A 17,523-nucleotide genomic window follows, 5' to 3' on the forward strand; every position below is an offset into this window, starting at 1 on the left:
GGTTTTAGAGGTGCTTCAAGGGCCATTAAGGACAGTCACCTTGATAGGAATAGTTTTAGGTTCTTGCTATCATGTCTACCTTTTCCTATTTTAGTTGTTTAAAAGTTCTACAGTCGTTTCTAGTTTTATCTATAGAACTATGTAAATACAAGCATTTAAAACACATTTGTTTGAAAGCAATTTTGATGTATAATTAACAGAAAGTATACATGAAGTGTAATATTCGGTAAGTTCTGGTGTGTATGTGTGCCTGCAATGGTGTGGTGGTTTGCGAGGACATCTGCCATAGCCTTAGCCATCTGAATAATTGACCCCCAGTTGGTGTGGCTGTGGAAGTTGTGGAGCCTTTGGGAGGTGGAGCCTTACGTGAAGTACATCACTAGCAGGCTTTTTCCACTCCCCGTTCATTCTCTGCTTGTGCTTGCATTTTATGACTCAAAACAGCTTGCTTCCTGCTAGCATGCCTGCTGCTTGCTGCTGTGCTTGCCGCCAGGATGGGCTCTTATTCTGCTACAACTGTAAGCCCAAGTAAATGTAAAATTTCTTCTATAGGTTGCCTTGGCCATGTGTGTATCACAGCAACAGAATATGGTATTTTGCTATTGAGACTTTAGTAGAGTTTGTTCAGACTTTGTGATTTTAGATGCGTTTTAATGTTATATATATATATATATATTAAAAGCTTTAATATATTTTAAAATATTATTTTAAAAGTTGAACCTCTATTATGGGTACATTTGCTATCGTGTTGTTGATACCTGTATTCCTACCATTTTTTATCTGCTTGCTTTGTCAGTCTCTAGGAGATGTTAAAAATCTATATAAATTGACCAAATTTTATTCTATGTATTTGAGTTCATTTTCTAAGTTCATAGAAATTGTAATTGATTTATTATCTTAATATTCTTTTATTGCTACTGATGTTCACTGCCTTGAATGTAATTTTTGTCATTTTTATTTATCATTATCGTCATCATCACAGTTTTGTTTAAGACAGGAAGTCATTAGGAACTCATAGGCATCCACCTGCATCTGTCTCTTGAATACTGGGATTAAAGGTGTGCACTACCCTTCCTGGCTTTGTTCTCTCCTTCCACCCTGTGGGTTCTAGGGACCGAAATTTAGCCTTTACCAACTGAGCCATGTTGCCAGCCTGATTTTATCTTAATAGCAACTATTTATTTATTTATTATACTAACTTTTAAAATATGTGGAAATTATAAATACCAAGTGTAATTAAATGGTTATAAAGTAAACACCCATCCAAGAACTAGAGCTATCTCATACCTCCTAAGCTTCATAGGTCACTGTCATCCTAACTTTAATGTCAATCACTTCCTCCATAGTTTTAAAAATTGTGGGATTTTCATGAGCATGCCTGAATCAATATATTTACCTGTTTTTACAAAAATGTAATTATGGTATCCATATGTCTAACATTTCTTTTGTTCAGTGTTAAGGCTGTGCTATGTGCCCATCTGTGCTTGATCTAAGCAATTTGTTCTCAGGGCTCTAGAGTATCCACCTTGCTGCCATGCTGAGGATCGGCATTTGAGTGGTTCCCAGGTCTTGGCCATGGTGAACTGCACTGCTGTTAGCTCCTGCCCTTATGCACGTGTGAAAGTGTGCTAGCATATGTATCCCAAACCTAGGCTGCTGGATCTCAGGGGCAATTGCTTCTATGTACATAGAAAAATTTCAGTGTCTGCTCTGAACCCTATATAGCTCCAGAGTCAGGACTACATGCTTTCTTGTTCCATTTTCTCATTCTTGTCAGTGTGAAAAGGGGAACTCCCTGAACTGGTTTAATCAGTGAGATACACTCAGTTTAAATGGAGAGGGATATGTGTCATTTTCTTTCAAAGCTAATGGTAAGACAGGCACAAATACCTAGAGAAATGTTTAGTCCCTTTGCCATAAAGGAATATGCTGGTCTTCTTAGGCCCATGCCCTATGTATGCCCTTGGGACTAGCCAGCCACTGACAAAATTCAGTTTTTGAGTGCCAAGGAGGAGGGAGAGAGAGTGGTTTGGGAGCTTCCTGTGAGCACTGAGTGAATGGTTTAGGTTTTAAAATTCCCTTGGGAAAATCTTGGAGACAAACCAAGTACTGTACTGTGTTGTGGATATAAATATGTTTTTGTTTTAATCCCAGGTGTGGGCTGTGGGACTGATTCAGATGGTCCACAGCAACAAAGTGCCTCATGTGGGCTCTGAGAGGAGCTCTTTGCAAGCTGCAGATAGTTTAAATCTGAGGACTCTAGGGAGAGAATAAATCCAGAGCTCCAAGAGTATGCAGTAGCTCCAAGAAATAACAAGGCTGCTGCTACTTCCCCCCTGTGGTTCCTGTTGCTGTTGATGCAGTGAGACAAGAAGTTGGAGATTTCCTGTAACAAGGATTGGACTGGCTCCAAGGAACCCAATGACCCTAACCATCAGGAAGCAGCTAAGAGAACTGTGACCCCTCTCCAACTAACCCTTTCTTTCTCCTATCTGGTGTTGGGGTGTTGGAAGGGATTGGGGTGGAGTAGGGAGAAAGAGATTAAAAAAATGTAAATAAGTTGCTTTTTTTTTTTTTTTTTTTTTTTTTAAGTACACCAGCAGTACTGTGTGGTACCCAACCCTCTTGACTCACCCTAGCATTCTGAGGAAGGAAGAGAAGGGATGCCAGCAGTGGAGGGTCTCCTCACTTTCTTCCACAGCTATGATCTGGCTTCTCTCTTGTTGGTCTTGGAGGCTTCAGTGATCCCATGCCAGGCTGAAGAACAGCATAGAAGTTCCCAGTGGACATCTGGCCAGGGGCTAAATGAAAAACGGGACTCAAGAAATCTGAAGATCAGCAGGAGACACATCTGGGACTGCTCTCTTCTGACCACTGGTCCCTGGCAACCCAGAACCAATTGCGATGTGATATGGAATGCTGAGTGTCTGGGGAGATTCTCATGCTGGAATCTATCCCACTCTGATGTCATAGACTTCCATCCATCATCAGAGTAGGTGATATTGAGACCCAACATGCTTTACTACACCAGTCTCCTTCCTTCGCAGGGTGTAATCTCTTAGGCTTGGCACAGTGTCCAGCACTCATAAGTGCATTTAAACCTCTGAAGTCGTCCTTGATAACAGCTGTGCATCATAGCTACCTTTTTGAGCTTCTCCTACACCTTGTACAGTAATCCATCCACTGACCATTCCAGGACACTCTCTACCATTCATCTCATTCTTTCTGCCTTTCAAGTAGCTGACAGTGTCCCAAGCTGCCCACAAAATCTTGTCAACCTCCTCAGTGCAGGATGACTTTTATCTGCTAAGTTACCTCACTCTGAGCAGCATTCTCAGCTCTGCGTGGTCTTGGGTCTGGATGTACTTTGACTGGTGTGCTCTGTGAGGCATTGAGTCCTGTTAGAAGCAGTCTATGCCTAGTCCGAGTACTAAAATAAAAGGCCCTGATGTGCCTCTTCCTAGAAGGATGCTTGTACTGACTGATTTTGTGTCAACTTGACACAAGCTAGAGTCATCAGAGAGGAAGGAAACTCGGTTGAGGAAATGCCTCCTTGAGATCCAGCTGTAAGGCGTTTTCTCAATTCGTGACCGATGGTAGGAGGCCCAGTTCATTGTGGGTTGTGCCATCCCTGGGCTGGTGGTCATGGCATCTATCAGAAAGCAGGCTGACAAGCCTTTGTAAGGCAGCACCCTCCATGGTCTTGGCATCAGCTCCTGCCTCCAGGTTCCTTTGCTGTCTGAGTTCCTGGCTCAACTTCCTTCAATGATGAACAGCAAGTATAAACTTGTAATAAACTCTTTTTTCCCCCAGCTTGCTCTTTGGTCATGGTGTTTCATCACATCAATAGGAACTCTAAGGCAGTGCTTCTTGTAGCTTTTATGTCACAGATACAAGTTTGGATGTTGAGTAGAGGTGGTTAACTCCACCCTATCATGCACTTGAGCCTGAAGCCAGGGGCTATATAAGTAGCTCCCTTGGCTCTGCCTTCCTTCACTTAGAAATTATCTTTTCAATTTTGATTTCATTTCCTAATAGGTCACAGCTACAACTGATTTAAAAATCCATTTGTGTTCATCAGTCTTACTAAAAGCATTCAGGTTAATTCAAGCAAGTGAACTTTAGATTATTTTAGATTTTACATATGATATACTCTGCACTTGTGTACAAATTTTCTAATATATATATATATACATACATACATATATACATACATATCCAGAATTAAAATGTCCAGGTTGTAGGGGGAAGGTGCTGTGTATAAACATTTGAGCTACATACTGTGCAACTTGAGGCAGTGCAATTTTTGTGGCTAATAACAATGTGAATAGAGACTTCTTAGTGGTTTTTGAGTTAGCCACATTATATATAAAAGTGGTTTGTGTTAGACACGCTTGCTTCTTTCTTGCCTCACAGCATGGGCTATGACATGGGGTTGAATAGAAGCAACCTTTTCATAACATGATGTTTGCCACTGTTTATATAAGCAAAATCGAGAGTATCCTTTTTATTTTTATTGTCTATGTTTTAAGTAGTTCTCTTTGAAGCAGCATGCATAGCTGCACTTAACTTTAAACTATTCTAGATTTTTCCACAGTGTACTTTATTGTGTTATAAGTGGGGTCTTTTGATCATCCTCTTTGCATTTTGTATTGTGTTTTTCTGTGCACCCTCTCTCCTTACTGGAAAGTGATTATTATTTCTTTACAAGGTCTTCTATATTACTGATTTGAAAGTTTCATGCCTTGTGATTTTTTTTTATTGCTTTATTTTGCTGGTCGTCATAAATTTTGGATATATACTTTGTCATCCAGTAGACAGAAGCCACACTGTACAAGCAACTAAACATGAGCATTACTAACTAATAAAAGGTGGTTGACTATTAAAAGGGGAAATGGTGCAGGAAGATGCTTAAGGTTCCTGAGCAGCAAGTTGAGAACGCTGACACTCCCAGAGCTAAGGGACAGCAGACGAAAAATGAGCTCAGAACCACAGCAAGGCACCTCTGCAGGGCTGACGCAGACCTCAGGTGCAGCTGCCTCAGGACTACTCAATCCATGTAGCCGCTGCTAACACTGAGGGCCATGGCTGTGCTGGCAGAGACTGAGAGCATGAGCTGTGCCCACAAACCATTCAGCTAAATAAAACTTCTCATCACAGAAAAGCTCACCATTGTCTTCTCTCTCCTTGCAAAAGCCCTCCATCACTCTGTTGTTAGAGCCCAGCATCAAAAAGCCCACCTCAGAGATGCTGATTTGAAGCTCAAAGGTAAAAGTAACGGACCATCCTCGCATTGAGAGCTCATGTTCTCAGGCTCTGTTACCACGGCCATGCCCTGTGTCAGCAACAGCCTGCCATACATCCATGTATATTTTTGTGTATAGCAGCTTTATTAGCAATAAGGACACACTATGAACAGTCTAAATGACACAAACAGGAAAAGAAATGACAATTTTAGTGTCGATATCTATGAATACTACTCCCAAAATAAGGAAAATATAGTCAATAATTACAACAGCAGAGACTGACATCAAAAAGCATGCTGTTGGGAGAAAGGAATCAGACTCAGAGGTTATTTCATGATCAAATTTTCAGACACATGTTAGAGTAGGTGATCTAATAAAAAGTGGTTGACTATTAAAAGGGGAAATGGTGAAGGAAGATGCTTAAGGAAGAGGAATAATGGTAATTTTTATGATGCTACCCCAATGGACAGGTGAAAAGACTATTTTAAGATGCATGTCTAATTGTATATATGTGGGGGGAAGGAGTATGTGCATGTGTGAGTGCAGGTGCTCATGGAGTCCAGCAGAGGGTGTCAGATCATCTAGTACCATGGTTCGCAACCTTTGTAATGCTGGTACTCTTTATAATACACAGTTGCTCGTGTTGTGGTGACCCCTTCCATACAATTTCTTCATTGCTACTTCATAACTATTTTTGCTGTTGTGATGAATTAGAATGTGAATATCTGTGATTTCTGGTGGTCTTGGATGACCCTGTGAAAGGGTCATTGTCCCCAAAGGTTGATCCCCAGGTTGAGAACTGCTGCTCTCGAGCTTATAGGTGGTTGTAAGCCACTCAGCAGGGGCGCTGGGAACTGAACTCTGGTCTCTGTAAGAGCAATGCATGCTCTTGCTGCTGAGCCATTTCTACAGCCCTAGTTGTATATTTTTGTTTGGTTTTTCTTTTTGAGACAAGGTTTCTCTGTGTAGCCCTGGCTGTCCTGGAACTTGCTTTGTAGACAAGACTGTCCTTCCACTCAGAGATCTGCCTGTCTGTCTTCCAAGTTCTGGGAGTAAAGGTCTGTGCCATCATGTCTGGATATATTTTTAGTTTTACTGTATCTATAGTTTTTCCATGAAGACTTGAATACTTTAAGATGTCAATTTTCATGCTCTCCTTGCTGATACCTTGTGACCATCATTCAGTTCCCTAAGCTTCATGTCTACTAGCAACCATAACTGTGAGTTTTGTGATTGGCTATTAAGGCTCCACAGGATTTCAGGTTCTAAATCTTTTTTTTTTTTTCAAGTTTGAGGGTGTTTTTTACACCAGCTTGTGTAGACTGTCAGACCCTACACAATAGCAGAGAGTAGCTATTCTGTATGCTGTTGCTAACTGGTCCTTGTCCTCATGTGATGCCTGTCCTCTGGTGCATGCTAAAATTTGGTTTCCAGGCTATAACCTCCTTTAACTCGTGAACACTGCTTCAGTTTTTCTCTTTACATCACTAGAAATTTCACCTATGATACTTTTAAATCGACCATGTGCATTGGTTAGGTAGGTTTAACTGTCTGAATAAGAATGTCCCCCACAGGCCTAGATGTTTAAATGCTTGGTCACCAGTTTGAGGGCCTTGCTGAAGGAAGTTACGTCACTGGGATCCAGCTTTGAGAGCTGAAAGCCTCAGTGTACTTGTAGTTCGTGGTTTCTGGTTTGTGCTCTCAGTCTAAGATATGAACTTTCAGCTGCTCGTTCCTGCCACCATACCTGCTGTCTGCGTCCACGCTGCTCCCTGTCATTATGGAATGCTCTAGAACCATGAACTAAAATGAACTCTATAAGTTACTTGGCAATGGTGTTTTTTATTTTTTAACCAAGTTTTTTTTTAAAGATTTATTTAGTTATTATTTATACAACATTCTGCATGTGCCAGATCTCATTATAGATGGTTGTGAGCCACCAGGTGATCACTGGGAATTGAACTCAGGGCCTTTGGAAGAACAGCCAGTGCTCTTAACCTCTGAGCCATCTCTCCAGCCCCAGCCATGGTGTTTTACGACAGCAACAAAAAAAGTAAGTAACATACCAGTTCTTACGTGTTTTTTCCTATCTGCTGCCACCAGCTTTAGGGTGGCTAATATGTTTATGATATATTCCTTTCTCGTTAGTGTTTTTCCATTTTCATGATACTTGTCTATTTGGAGAGAAATTGCAGTGAGTGTCATCATGAGGTAACGTAGGATTAAACCGCCATACTTTATTGTGACACTTTGTTATTTAAAATAGAAATATCAGTTTAAGGAGTTGGCTCAGAAAAGTATGTCTTGCAAATACAAGGATCTGAGTTTGAGCCTCAGAACTTGCATTAATAAACAAAACAATAACAACAACAGCAGGTACGGTTGTGCATCTGTGCTCCCAGCCCTGGGGAGCTTGGAGATTTGGATTCCTAGGGTTCACTGGCCAGCCAGTCTAGCCTGGACAGTGAGATCCTATCCCAAAGGAAAAAGGGGAAGGGGCATCCCCTAGTCTCTCTCTCCACACACAAAAAATAGAAACATACACAAATAGAAATATCTGTAAATGTTTTATTATACATCAAGTAGCCTGTGGTTCAATTGGGATATGAATTAAAACATCATCAAACAAGATATTGTAGTTGTTTAGTATATGACCTAGTAGAGAGTTTGTAAACATTAAAAATAATATTATAACACTAATAATTGTTTTTTTCCAAAATAGGGTTTCTCTGTTTACCCCTGACTGTCCTGGGACTCGCTCTCTAGACCAGGCTGGCTTCAAACTTAGAGATCCACCTGGCTCTGTCTCTTGAGTGCTAGGATTAAAGGCATGTTCCCAGCCACAATGAGAATGGTTTAAATGGGAGGTGCTATACAGGAAGAGGCCATTTCAGTACGGACTGCCATTGGAAAAGGTGGCACAGTACCTGGACTATTCTGTGTCCTCAGGATGCTGCTGAATGAACACACATCTGTACCTGAGTAAATAGCAGAAACCAAAGACCAGGCTATCTCACATTTGATGGGTGAGTTAGAGCTATGAATATATATTACATAAATCTATAATAAATAACAAATAACAATACTGTTTACTCTAACTTGTAGGTTATCTTTTGTTTAGGCAGGCTAGCTTTGGCATCCCAGGGGTTGGGATTATAGGTGTTGAGCCACCAAGCCCAGATGGAATGTTGCTCTTTTTTTTTTTTTTTTTTTTGAGATTCAATCACACTTTGTAGCCTTGGTTGGCCTGGAACTCACAGAGTCCACCTGCCTCTGTCTCCCAGTGCTAGGACTAAAGACATTCGCAACCATACTCAACTCTATTGCATTCTTTAGAAGAGTATCAGAGAAGGGTCTGGGAGAAGGGAGCTCACTCGGTAAAAGTGCTTTGCTGGGGCAGCCTGCCCAGAACCTATGGAAAGGGTTAGAGCTAACTCTGTCACAAGGTTGTCCTCCAACCACATGTGTGCCATGACACATGTTCTCCCCTGCTCATACCCTACGAAGAAGAAATAAAAACAACAGCATCACTGAAGACAACAGGAACATGAAGAAAACGGAATGTTGTCTGAATGGGTAAAAGGTGAGGAGGATATGACCTTGACAATCACCCTAGAAACATCAGAGAACAAAAAGTCTATTTGGTCTTACAAACTGAAATGTGTAAAAGGCACTTGTTTAAATATACAATTTACATATTTTCCTTTTAACATGTGTATTTGGGTGACCCATCTTTTTGTCGGAACAGCAGGACTAAGTCCCAAACTTGTCTAAGAGAAATACAGAAAGCCCCTTCCTCCTAGGAAGTGACTGTTCTGCAGCCTCAAGCACCCAGAGTTCAGACGTAGACTTGGGACTGGGCTTAATTCTTCCTGTGGAAATAATGTCACATGCCAGAGGTTTGTCCCTAGGCTTTCCCAGAGCATTTAACTCGGTATACTTAAGGATATCACTCTAACACTCTAACACAGTGGGAAATACACTGTAGCTCCAGATCAGAACTAGGGCAAATGCTAGGCTTCCAAGCATCAGGCAGCACCTAGAAGGTCTCCAGCAGTGTTAGCTCTGGTTTTAATTTTGGCCACTTTTTATTTCCACAAAAGAATACCTTCCTTTGGTCAGAAACTGCCCAAGAATGCTGGTAGCTGCTCTAAACAGAGCCCCACCAACCCCGTGTTGGGGACAGGGCATTTTCTCTTGCATACTTTCAGGCAAGGCCTAAACAATCACCAAAGTGAAAAGTCACTACTGAGGTCTTGGTGCCTCATTAAATACAAATACCACAGTCTCTTTGTGGATTTGAATTAATCAAATTAACAGAAATAGCTCTTGCTCTACTATCCAGTCATGCAGAGCTCATACAGTTCACACTCCCATCAAATGTGTGTTCTGATTTAAATGACAAAATGCACATATTACTCTTTCTAACATATTGGTGATAACAGCTCATCCATCATTGGCTTCTGGGCTGTCCATCTCGAGTCAGTTCATACCTGGAAGACAGTTGGGTTTTGACTTGTGTTAGTAATGAGAATGTGGGCTGCAACAAGACAGGCAGCATGGTCTCTGTGGAGACACCAGACCCCGCTTTCCGGGAGTTGCTGGCCAGGGTTAATGCTACAGTTACAGAGGGCTTCAGGCAGACCTACAGTCAGTAACACCTAAGAAAAGGGGGTTACTTTGTCTCCTTTTTTGGTAACCAAAGCATTTGAAATAATACTAAGAGGGAAAGAATTCTGGGGACCAGAGCAGCCGTGTAAGATATGGTGTCTTACATAGTTAACAAAGGAAAAGCACACTCACCACTGTGAAAAGCCCTTAATCAGATCTTCTTTTGATAAGTCAATCAGCACCTAAACAACACACATAGTTAGTGCTTTTCCAAGCTGGGTTCAGTGGGAACACTCTCGGGTAAGTTGGGCTGAGCATAAAGGCTCTCCATTTCCAGCAGGAGATTCTCCTTTTTAAAACAATTTATTCTTGAGAGTCTCATACATACATACATACATACAGTTAAATACAATTGTGTTCCACATGCCCCATTTTCCTCCTCCAGCTCCCAGCAGAGCACTACATATGCCCACTTCCCAACCTCATGTCCTTTTTTTTTTTTTAATGATCCAGTAAATCTAATTAATTAGTGCTGTTCATTTGTGCATAGTATGGCAACCTACCAGTGGCCAGGCCCCAACAGAAGATTGACTGTCCCTCTCTCAGCTTCTATTAACTGCCAATAGCTCCTCAGCTGTGGCTGGGGCTCTCTGAACCCCTATACAACCCATCCATTTTTCTTCCCTTTCCAGAGAGAATGCAAACACTGACCCCAGCATTTTAGAAATAACTATTCCTATCCTGCACTCAGGAGGCAGTACTGGGTGGCAGGTGGAACTGAGTTTAAGGCCAGCCTGGTCTACACACTGAGTTCTAGGCCAGCCAGAGCTGCATAGTAAGACCCTGTTTTCAAAACAGAACAAAAGCAGTTCATGTTTGGAACATGAACTTGAGATATTCAAAGACTATCTTCAAGAATAATAGACATTTTAACTTTCAAGTTGCCTTATGAATGTTATTAAAAAAGAAAACTTAACCTTAAAAGTAAGCATAATAACATCTGCTTCATGGGCATAAAATACTGTCAGTTTCGTAGAAGTAGGCATTACAGAGGTGCGTACAGAAGGTAGTTATTAAAAATAAAACTACGGTACTGTATGAATGCCATGCAGGAGTCTTGGCACACTCCTGGGATTATGTTTCCTCTACTTTTAGATAAAATTCTGTTAACACAGAAACCTTGACCTAATGCTATCCAAATGATCTGTTTGTTTATTAAAAAAAATAAATAACCAATATGTAATACCAGAGTAGATGCTATGTACTTATGGAATATTGAATTTGGCTATTTTCAAGGTTAAAATAATGTCTATACACTCATTTATATTTCTATATTCGGTCTGAAGAAGATAAAAACAAAACATCCTTTCAAGAAGGCTGCCCCTCCTTACAGTCAGTTCTAGTAAGAGCCTGCACCATTCCATAAGGTGTTAGGACATAAGGGAATGCAGACTACTCACTTTTCCCAACTCCTTCCTTCTATGTGAGCCAAGAGGCCTACTATTCTTCACGGCTACATCCAATGACCTCTTCTGTACTTCTTCCATGGGAACAAAAAATTCAAACCTTTAAAAGTCAAAACATTAGAAATGAGATTTACATGCAGTTACTTTTGTTGAAAACAGTCTTTCTTCCACTTCCCCGCTACAAGAGCTGGCTCCTCAGCTCTCCATGCATCTTCATCACATGTATGTTCATGTATGTTGGATGAGCTTTCTTGCAGGATCCAGGCAGTGTCAAGAGACTGCCTGAGACAGGGCTTTCAGATGGCTGCTTTTTGGAGTGTGTCAAGTTGTGTCCCAACTCCACAGTGACTGCAGCTTCGCTGCTCCCCTCATCTGCACCTGCTCAGAAGAATAACTCACCCCTCTCTGTTCTGACAGCAGTGGATCAGGATGCTCGTAAAGTAGGCTTACAGAAAAGACTGATTGTCTTCCCTCAGAAGACTGTATACCAGCTTTGTCATGACTCATCAGAGGCCCAGGAACCTTACTTCTACGTTTTTCTTTAGGCTGGGGTCTGCTCAGTTTGCCTTCAGCTAACCCACGAAGAATTACTAACAGAGTGTCTTGATAGTTGGGTGTTAAACTCCCTCCTGTGTTCTGCTGTGGCCATTTTAACATCTTTGTATGAGTGTGTCAGTGTTCTCCTTCAAAGAATAGCCCACTTGTGTGACTATAGGATGACGTGCCTGGGATGGTGTTCAGTGTATGCTGGATAAGCTTTCTTGTAGTCTTTTTCAATGAAGATAGACGTGGACCAAAGAGGACTCAGTTCCAGCCTCTTAGAATAGTTATGATTGGTTAAAATAAGAAAAGTAAAGTCATGTTCCCAACTTAGCTAGAAATGTCTTCTCTTAGGGCTGCAAAGCAGAGGAGGATACAATAGCTCAGTGGTTAAGAGCACCTGCTGGTCTTGCAGAAGATTTGAGCCCAGTTCCCAGCACCCACATCAAGCGGCTCAAGACCCTCTGTAACTGCAGCTCCAGAGGCTCCAACATCCTCTCTGGACTCCGGAGGCACTGCTGCACATAAGAAAACTTTTTAAAAGACTTGCTACTACTGGATTCTATCATCAAAAGCAAGAAATGTGCTTACAGCCCTCCTATCCGTGTTATCCTCAAATACATGGACGAAGATAAAGGGTCTCTCTCACCTGTTGTAGAAGGAAGGACAGGCCAGAGAGCTGAGAGAAAGAATATATGCTGTTCCACCAGTGGGAACATTTTCTCCTCTAAGGACAGCAAGTGTGGGTAGCCTTGATCACAGTTTTGGATAAATTGCCCTAGCAGCTCTTTTTCCCACTAAAAAGGTCAGATCACATCGTCCTCTTCAGCCCAGCACCCTCCCCTCCCACCCCCATATCGGGCAAGCTCCAGCACATCACCAGTGCTTGATAGTCAGTACTATGAGAATGAGTGAGGTTTGCTAAGCCCCACCCTCCTCACGTCTCATCAAACAGGGGCTCCAGGGTCTTCCGCTTTATTGAGGTCTTCTTTCGGCTTGCCCATCTCCTTTCTGGCAACAGGTAGATGCGAACATAGGGGTCAGCTCCGCTGCTGGTACATGGTGTCAGGTTCCTGATGCGCAGAGAAAAAGGTCCCTGGTTTTTACACATTGAAAGTAGTCATTTAGGAGAAGGCTGTAGCAGCCACTAGGGATTAGATGGGCTGGAGGATTAAATCCTCTGTACTCTAGACAAACAAAGGCAAAAGCCTGCAGAATTAAAGGATGCCAGCTGTGTTTTTTAACATTTTTGTGCTGTCTGCGATGGAGCCAAGTATTCTATACCGAAGGAAGTTGGTGTTTTCTGCTTAGGAAGACCTACTTGCCATTGGCCACCCCTGGAACAGTAGCTCAGTAGTATCTGAGCAAAGCCCTTGACTCATGAGCCCGTCAGCACCAACAAAGAAGGGCCACTCAACATGTCCCTTTGAGGATTTTTGCCACCCATGGCTGTGTGTCCTCAAATGTCACTTAGGAGTACATGCTCCTGCCATTCCCCCTGAGCACCCTGCTCTATGGTCACCTGACCCTTCCAAAGGACATCTCTGCTCCCAGAATCTCGTTACCTGCAGCCGTTGACTAGCACCCTCAGACAGTGTCGAAGACACACATAGCGCACCGTAAGCTGAATCTCACCCAGCCGTCGCTGCCTGGGATCCCCGTTTCTGTAAGCAAAGGGGCCTGTCACTGTAAGAACTCCTTCATCTGAATTCAGAGAATGCCCAATGTGATGAAAACAGACTCATCTGGGTCAGTAATTCTCTTCAGGGTTCCACCCGGCACTCGGTGTAATTATCCTAATTCTCAGTAGAAAGCATGGCCACACCCTGCAGTGGCCTGGTCCTTATGTCATGGTTGCTCGAAGGGCTTGAGGGAACTGGGATTTTATAATGGTCTTGTCTGTCTTGTAGGGACAAAGACTGAGCTAGATCAGATGACATGCTAAGTCCATAGGAAGCACTTAATACATGGTGGCCATTTATGTAAATCCACATTCTAAACTTTTCATTTATCACACTAAGAATCCAGGAACTGTTTTTATGGAAGGACCTTAGCAACTGAAGTGTATGTAGCCAGAGTTTTAAGCCAACAGTAGGGCTCCTCTCATCCCCCGTATTCTGTATTCTTCCTATTGGTCCAAGCTGCCTCTTGCAAAGACATTTTCTGAGAAACCTAAACTTGATCAGGTTGGCAAATTCCTATCTACTTCTCCATGCAAGGACCTACTTTTCATGCAAGTTATTTTAGAAAAGATCAAGCAGAGAGATGCATACTCAATGTCGAGGCTGACATCTGCCAGGTCAAAGCAGGAAGAGGCCAGGGAGTTGAGTGATGACATGCTGGGAGCCACCCTCGTGGGTGGCCATACGAATGGGAGGGCAGGGCGGCTCATGGGTCTGGGTGACTTGATAGGCCCTGGAGAGTGGGGGCCTGGGACAGTCAGAAAGATGGTAGTTGAGCTCCTCTTCTTCCCCGTGGGCTCACAGGGCTCTTTGGCACTGTCCTTGCCTTTGGGCTCCAAGCCTGTCTCTTGGGGCTGAGGCTCAGGGGCTGGGGTGGCAACAATGGCGGCATCAGTGCCCTTGGAGGCTCCCTTGATGTCAGAGGCAGGGTCTGAGGCGCAGGTCACATCTTCAGGGCCTTTTTCCTGGGGTGGAGCTTTGTGACCTTGGCTGGTGGCCACCTTCTTGATGAACAGAGGCCCTTTCTTTAGAGCTTCGGGTCCAGTGTATGGGCTTCCCAGCTCTCGTTCCTCCACTCGTAAGAACTGGAAGCAGATGACAGGGTTGTTTACAACCCGGACTTACCACCTCTCTCCTCCCCCTTTTTCCTCAGTTGTCAATCAATAAGCCCCTTCCTAGGGAATTCATTCCCAGAATTAAACACGGGACTGAAATCTCTTTAGTAATAAAAGTAATCTAGAATAAAACTTACACCAAGCAGCAAAAACAACGAAACGTGTCTTTCAGCTTGTGTTTAGTTTGGGGGAAAGTCTTTCTGAAACATGCCATCTGAGAGACCTGTCCTCAAGACTTTCTGGTTCATACTCAGACTTACTATGGATTTTAAAAACTGTTAAAATTAATGTGACAATGGATCCAGGTTTGTAATGCCATGTGGTACTCTACTGGAGCAAAACTAAACCTCCCCAGCAGAGAGCAGCCTTGATCTGTACCATCAAGGAACACTGAACACATTTACAACAATCACAGAAGAGTCACCCTGAAAACACAAGCTAAACAGCAAAATTCACTCCCAGGGGCTGCTTGTGACTCATAGTGTGAAGACTGGGTGTCTCACGGGTGTAAAATGTCTCTTCCCTCAAGCTTTGTATGATATCCCAACATCTAATGTGGAAAAACAAATTTACTCCTAAACCCTCAAGATCTTCAGAACAGAGTTAACAGATTACAATGTAAACATTTCAAATGACTAAAGATGGAATGGTAATGTAGACATGAAAAAGACCACATGGATTTGGAAGGGATGAAATTAAAGATGAAAAAAAAAATCACTATTGAAATAAAAACCATACTGAAAAACAGTAAAAAGGCAGTGATTAGGAAGATGATTCTGAGGAGGTTAGCTGGGAATTGAAGGTAAGGTCTGGAGCTGGTGCATGAAAGAGCCAGGGGATAGTGTGTTGGCATGGGTCAAGGATAGAAAAAAAGGCTAGCATAGAAATTCTAGAAGGAAGGATTAAACAAATGGGAGAGGCAGCGTTTGGACCAGCAAAGAGTTGATGGCTGGTACAATTTTGTGGAAACATCTCTTGGCCCCAAAGAGACTGAATTTTTGGCAGACCTCACAGCAAAGTTAATATCCCTTGAGATCATTTAAGACTGTACTTAACCTGCTATCCTACTGTGTACTTAGCCTGTTTAAGCTTTCACTCCTTAATACAACATCAAGGAAGGAACTCTCTGAGGTTATCTTTGATACATTGACCCAATGAGTAGATGACGACATAAGCCTCTCTCCTGGCTTTTACATTCAGCAGGTGCTCAGTGCTGGGCACCCCAGCCCCACCCACTGAGACAGGAGGTATTTACCCGAAGCACCAGCTTCATGGAGATGAGGCTGTCCAGGCCTGAGTGATCCAGCTGGAAGCGCTGCTCAAGGGTGAGGTCAGCACAGGGGAGGATCTGGCACAGGGGAAACTCCAGCACCCCCAGAGCACACTCCAGGTCGTCATCCAGCACCTGGGAAGTGGGTCAGCCACAGAATGAGGGGAGAGCTGGGCCCACAATGCTACCACTGCCTTCTGGTCCTGGTGAGTGGGCTTACTCAACAAGTATGCAACGGTTAGCATCTAGTGGGAATGGGAACAGGCCAGACCTTGTGCCTGCCTAGAACCTAGGGAAGAAAGTGACTGAGAGTAGAGGTGATTGTGGTCTGCGCGAGGCCAGGCTGGCATACACCCAGGGCCAGTGGGTCTATTGTGCTACTGTAGGATAGGACGTTTAGGCTTAGTTACCGACTCCAAAAAGATCTTACCGAGCTTAACCACCTGTTGACTATGAGCTCTTGGGCAGATGGCTGCTTTGGCCTCTATTTGCTCATGTGAAAAGGTGGTATGTCTGCAGGGCTTTTGTAAAGGTTAGCCTCGAGCACAGGACCCTTGTGTAATTGTAAAGATCAATTGTAAGACTGTAGGGTCTGAAGGACTTAATGGTTTGTCTTCCCACAGTCTCCTATGTGGTGGCCTCGGGCACCGGCCTTAAGGGGCTGAGGGTTTGTGGGGCCTCATTCGCTCCCACACCCAAGGAGGCTGACTGCTGGAACTGCCTGGGCTACACAGAAAACTCTCTCCCAGTTGTCCCCAGGGCCCAGCTTCAAGCAAACAAACCTTCAGGCAGAGCTGCTCAGCTGCCACACTGTGCACGAAGAAGGGGAACACCTGGCTCCACACAGGGTCCTTGCTGTGGGGACAGGTCTGAGAACAGAAAAGGGAGAGATGGTCTGAAGGTCAGCTTGGACATGCTCTGCTCAGTGTGGCCCCAGCTGCTGTGAGGAGGCTGGGGACGGTCAGCGTGGCAGAAAAGGCATGGCTTCAGACCGTGCTCCAAGGTAAACCCTAACTCTACTGGCCAGTTCTTGATGGAGTCCCTTTACCACCACAGTTTTGAGGTCTTGAATGATAAAGCCACGTAGGGAAGGGATTCCAAAGGCTTTCTAAGTGATCAGCATGAGAGAGCTCCTTTCACCGTCTCTCCTTAAAAGGGGTAGGAGCTCCATTTCCTTATTTCGGGCCCACACTTAACTGTCTTACCTTACTTGTAAAGGTCTTCTTGCCTACAGATAGCTTCACATATGAAGAAGGGTCTCTGCTGGCCTTATTCTGTAATGTTGAAAGTACTATTTTCAGGGTGGGTCCAAGACAGCCTACCACTCCTCCCCATTCTTGTACCTCCCCCAGATATATCAGTGGGTTGTAGAGTAGCCAGTGCCTCCTGTTGGGGAAAAAGCTGCCTGGTGTCCAAGGCGGCACTATGGCATGAGCACTGTGCAGGACTACCCCTGGGGTGGAACCCCAAGCTGCAGACCAGAGGCCAAACTGGAAACAAATTCTGTTCCACTATGTACAGGCCCTACACCTTCTGGATCCTTTTTATAGAATGGCAACACTCCCACCCCAAATAGTAAGAAAACCTGGACTA

General features: G+C 43.5%; 1 protein-coding gene across 1 annotated transcript in view; it reads right to left on the reverse strand.

Moving 5' to 3' along the window:
• Positions 1-8,442: 8,442 nt before the first annotated feature.
• Positions 8,443-17,523, reverse strand: part of Esyt3 (extended synaptotagmin 3) — a 43,613-nt gene continuing 34,532 nt past the window's right edge. Inside the window, exons 15-23 of the mRNA XM_055629737.1 lie at positions 17,136-17,204; positions 16,713-16,799; positions 15,916-16,065; positions 14,137-14,630; positions 13,429-13,527; positions 12,805-12,936; positions 11,318-11,423; positions 10,050-10,099; positions 8,443-9,739 (exon numbers count right to left, since the gene is read on the reverse strand). Coding sequence (XP_055485712.1) covers positions 9,700-9,739; positions 10,050-10,099; positions 11,318-11,423; positions 12,805-12,936; positions 13,429-13,527; positions 14,137-14,630; positions 15,916-16,065; positions 16,713-16,799; positions 17,136-17,204 — 1,227 coding nt within the window. The 3' untranslated portion in view covers positions 8,443-9,699. The remainder of the gene's footprint in view (positions 9,740-10,049; positions 10,100-11,317; positions 11,424-12,804; positions 12,937-13,428; positions 13,528-14,136; positions 14,631-15,915; positions 16,066-16,712; positions 16,800-17,135; positions 17,205-17,523) is intronic.

The sequence above is a fragment of the Psammomys obesus genome, unplaced genomic scaffold (genome assembly GCF_907164565.1).
Source record: "Psammomys obesus unplaced genomic scaffold, mPsaObe1.curated_primary_1811, whole genome shotgun sequence".
In the NCBI taxonomy this organism is placed as follows: domain Eukaryota; kingdom Metazoa; phylum Chordata; class Mammalia; order Rodentia; family Muridae; genus Psammomys; species Psammomys obesus.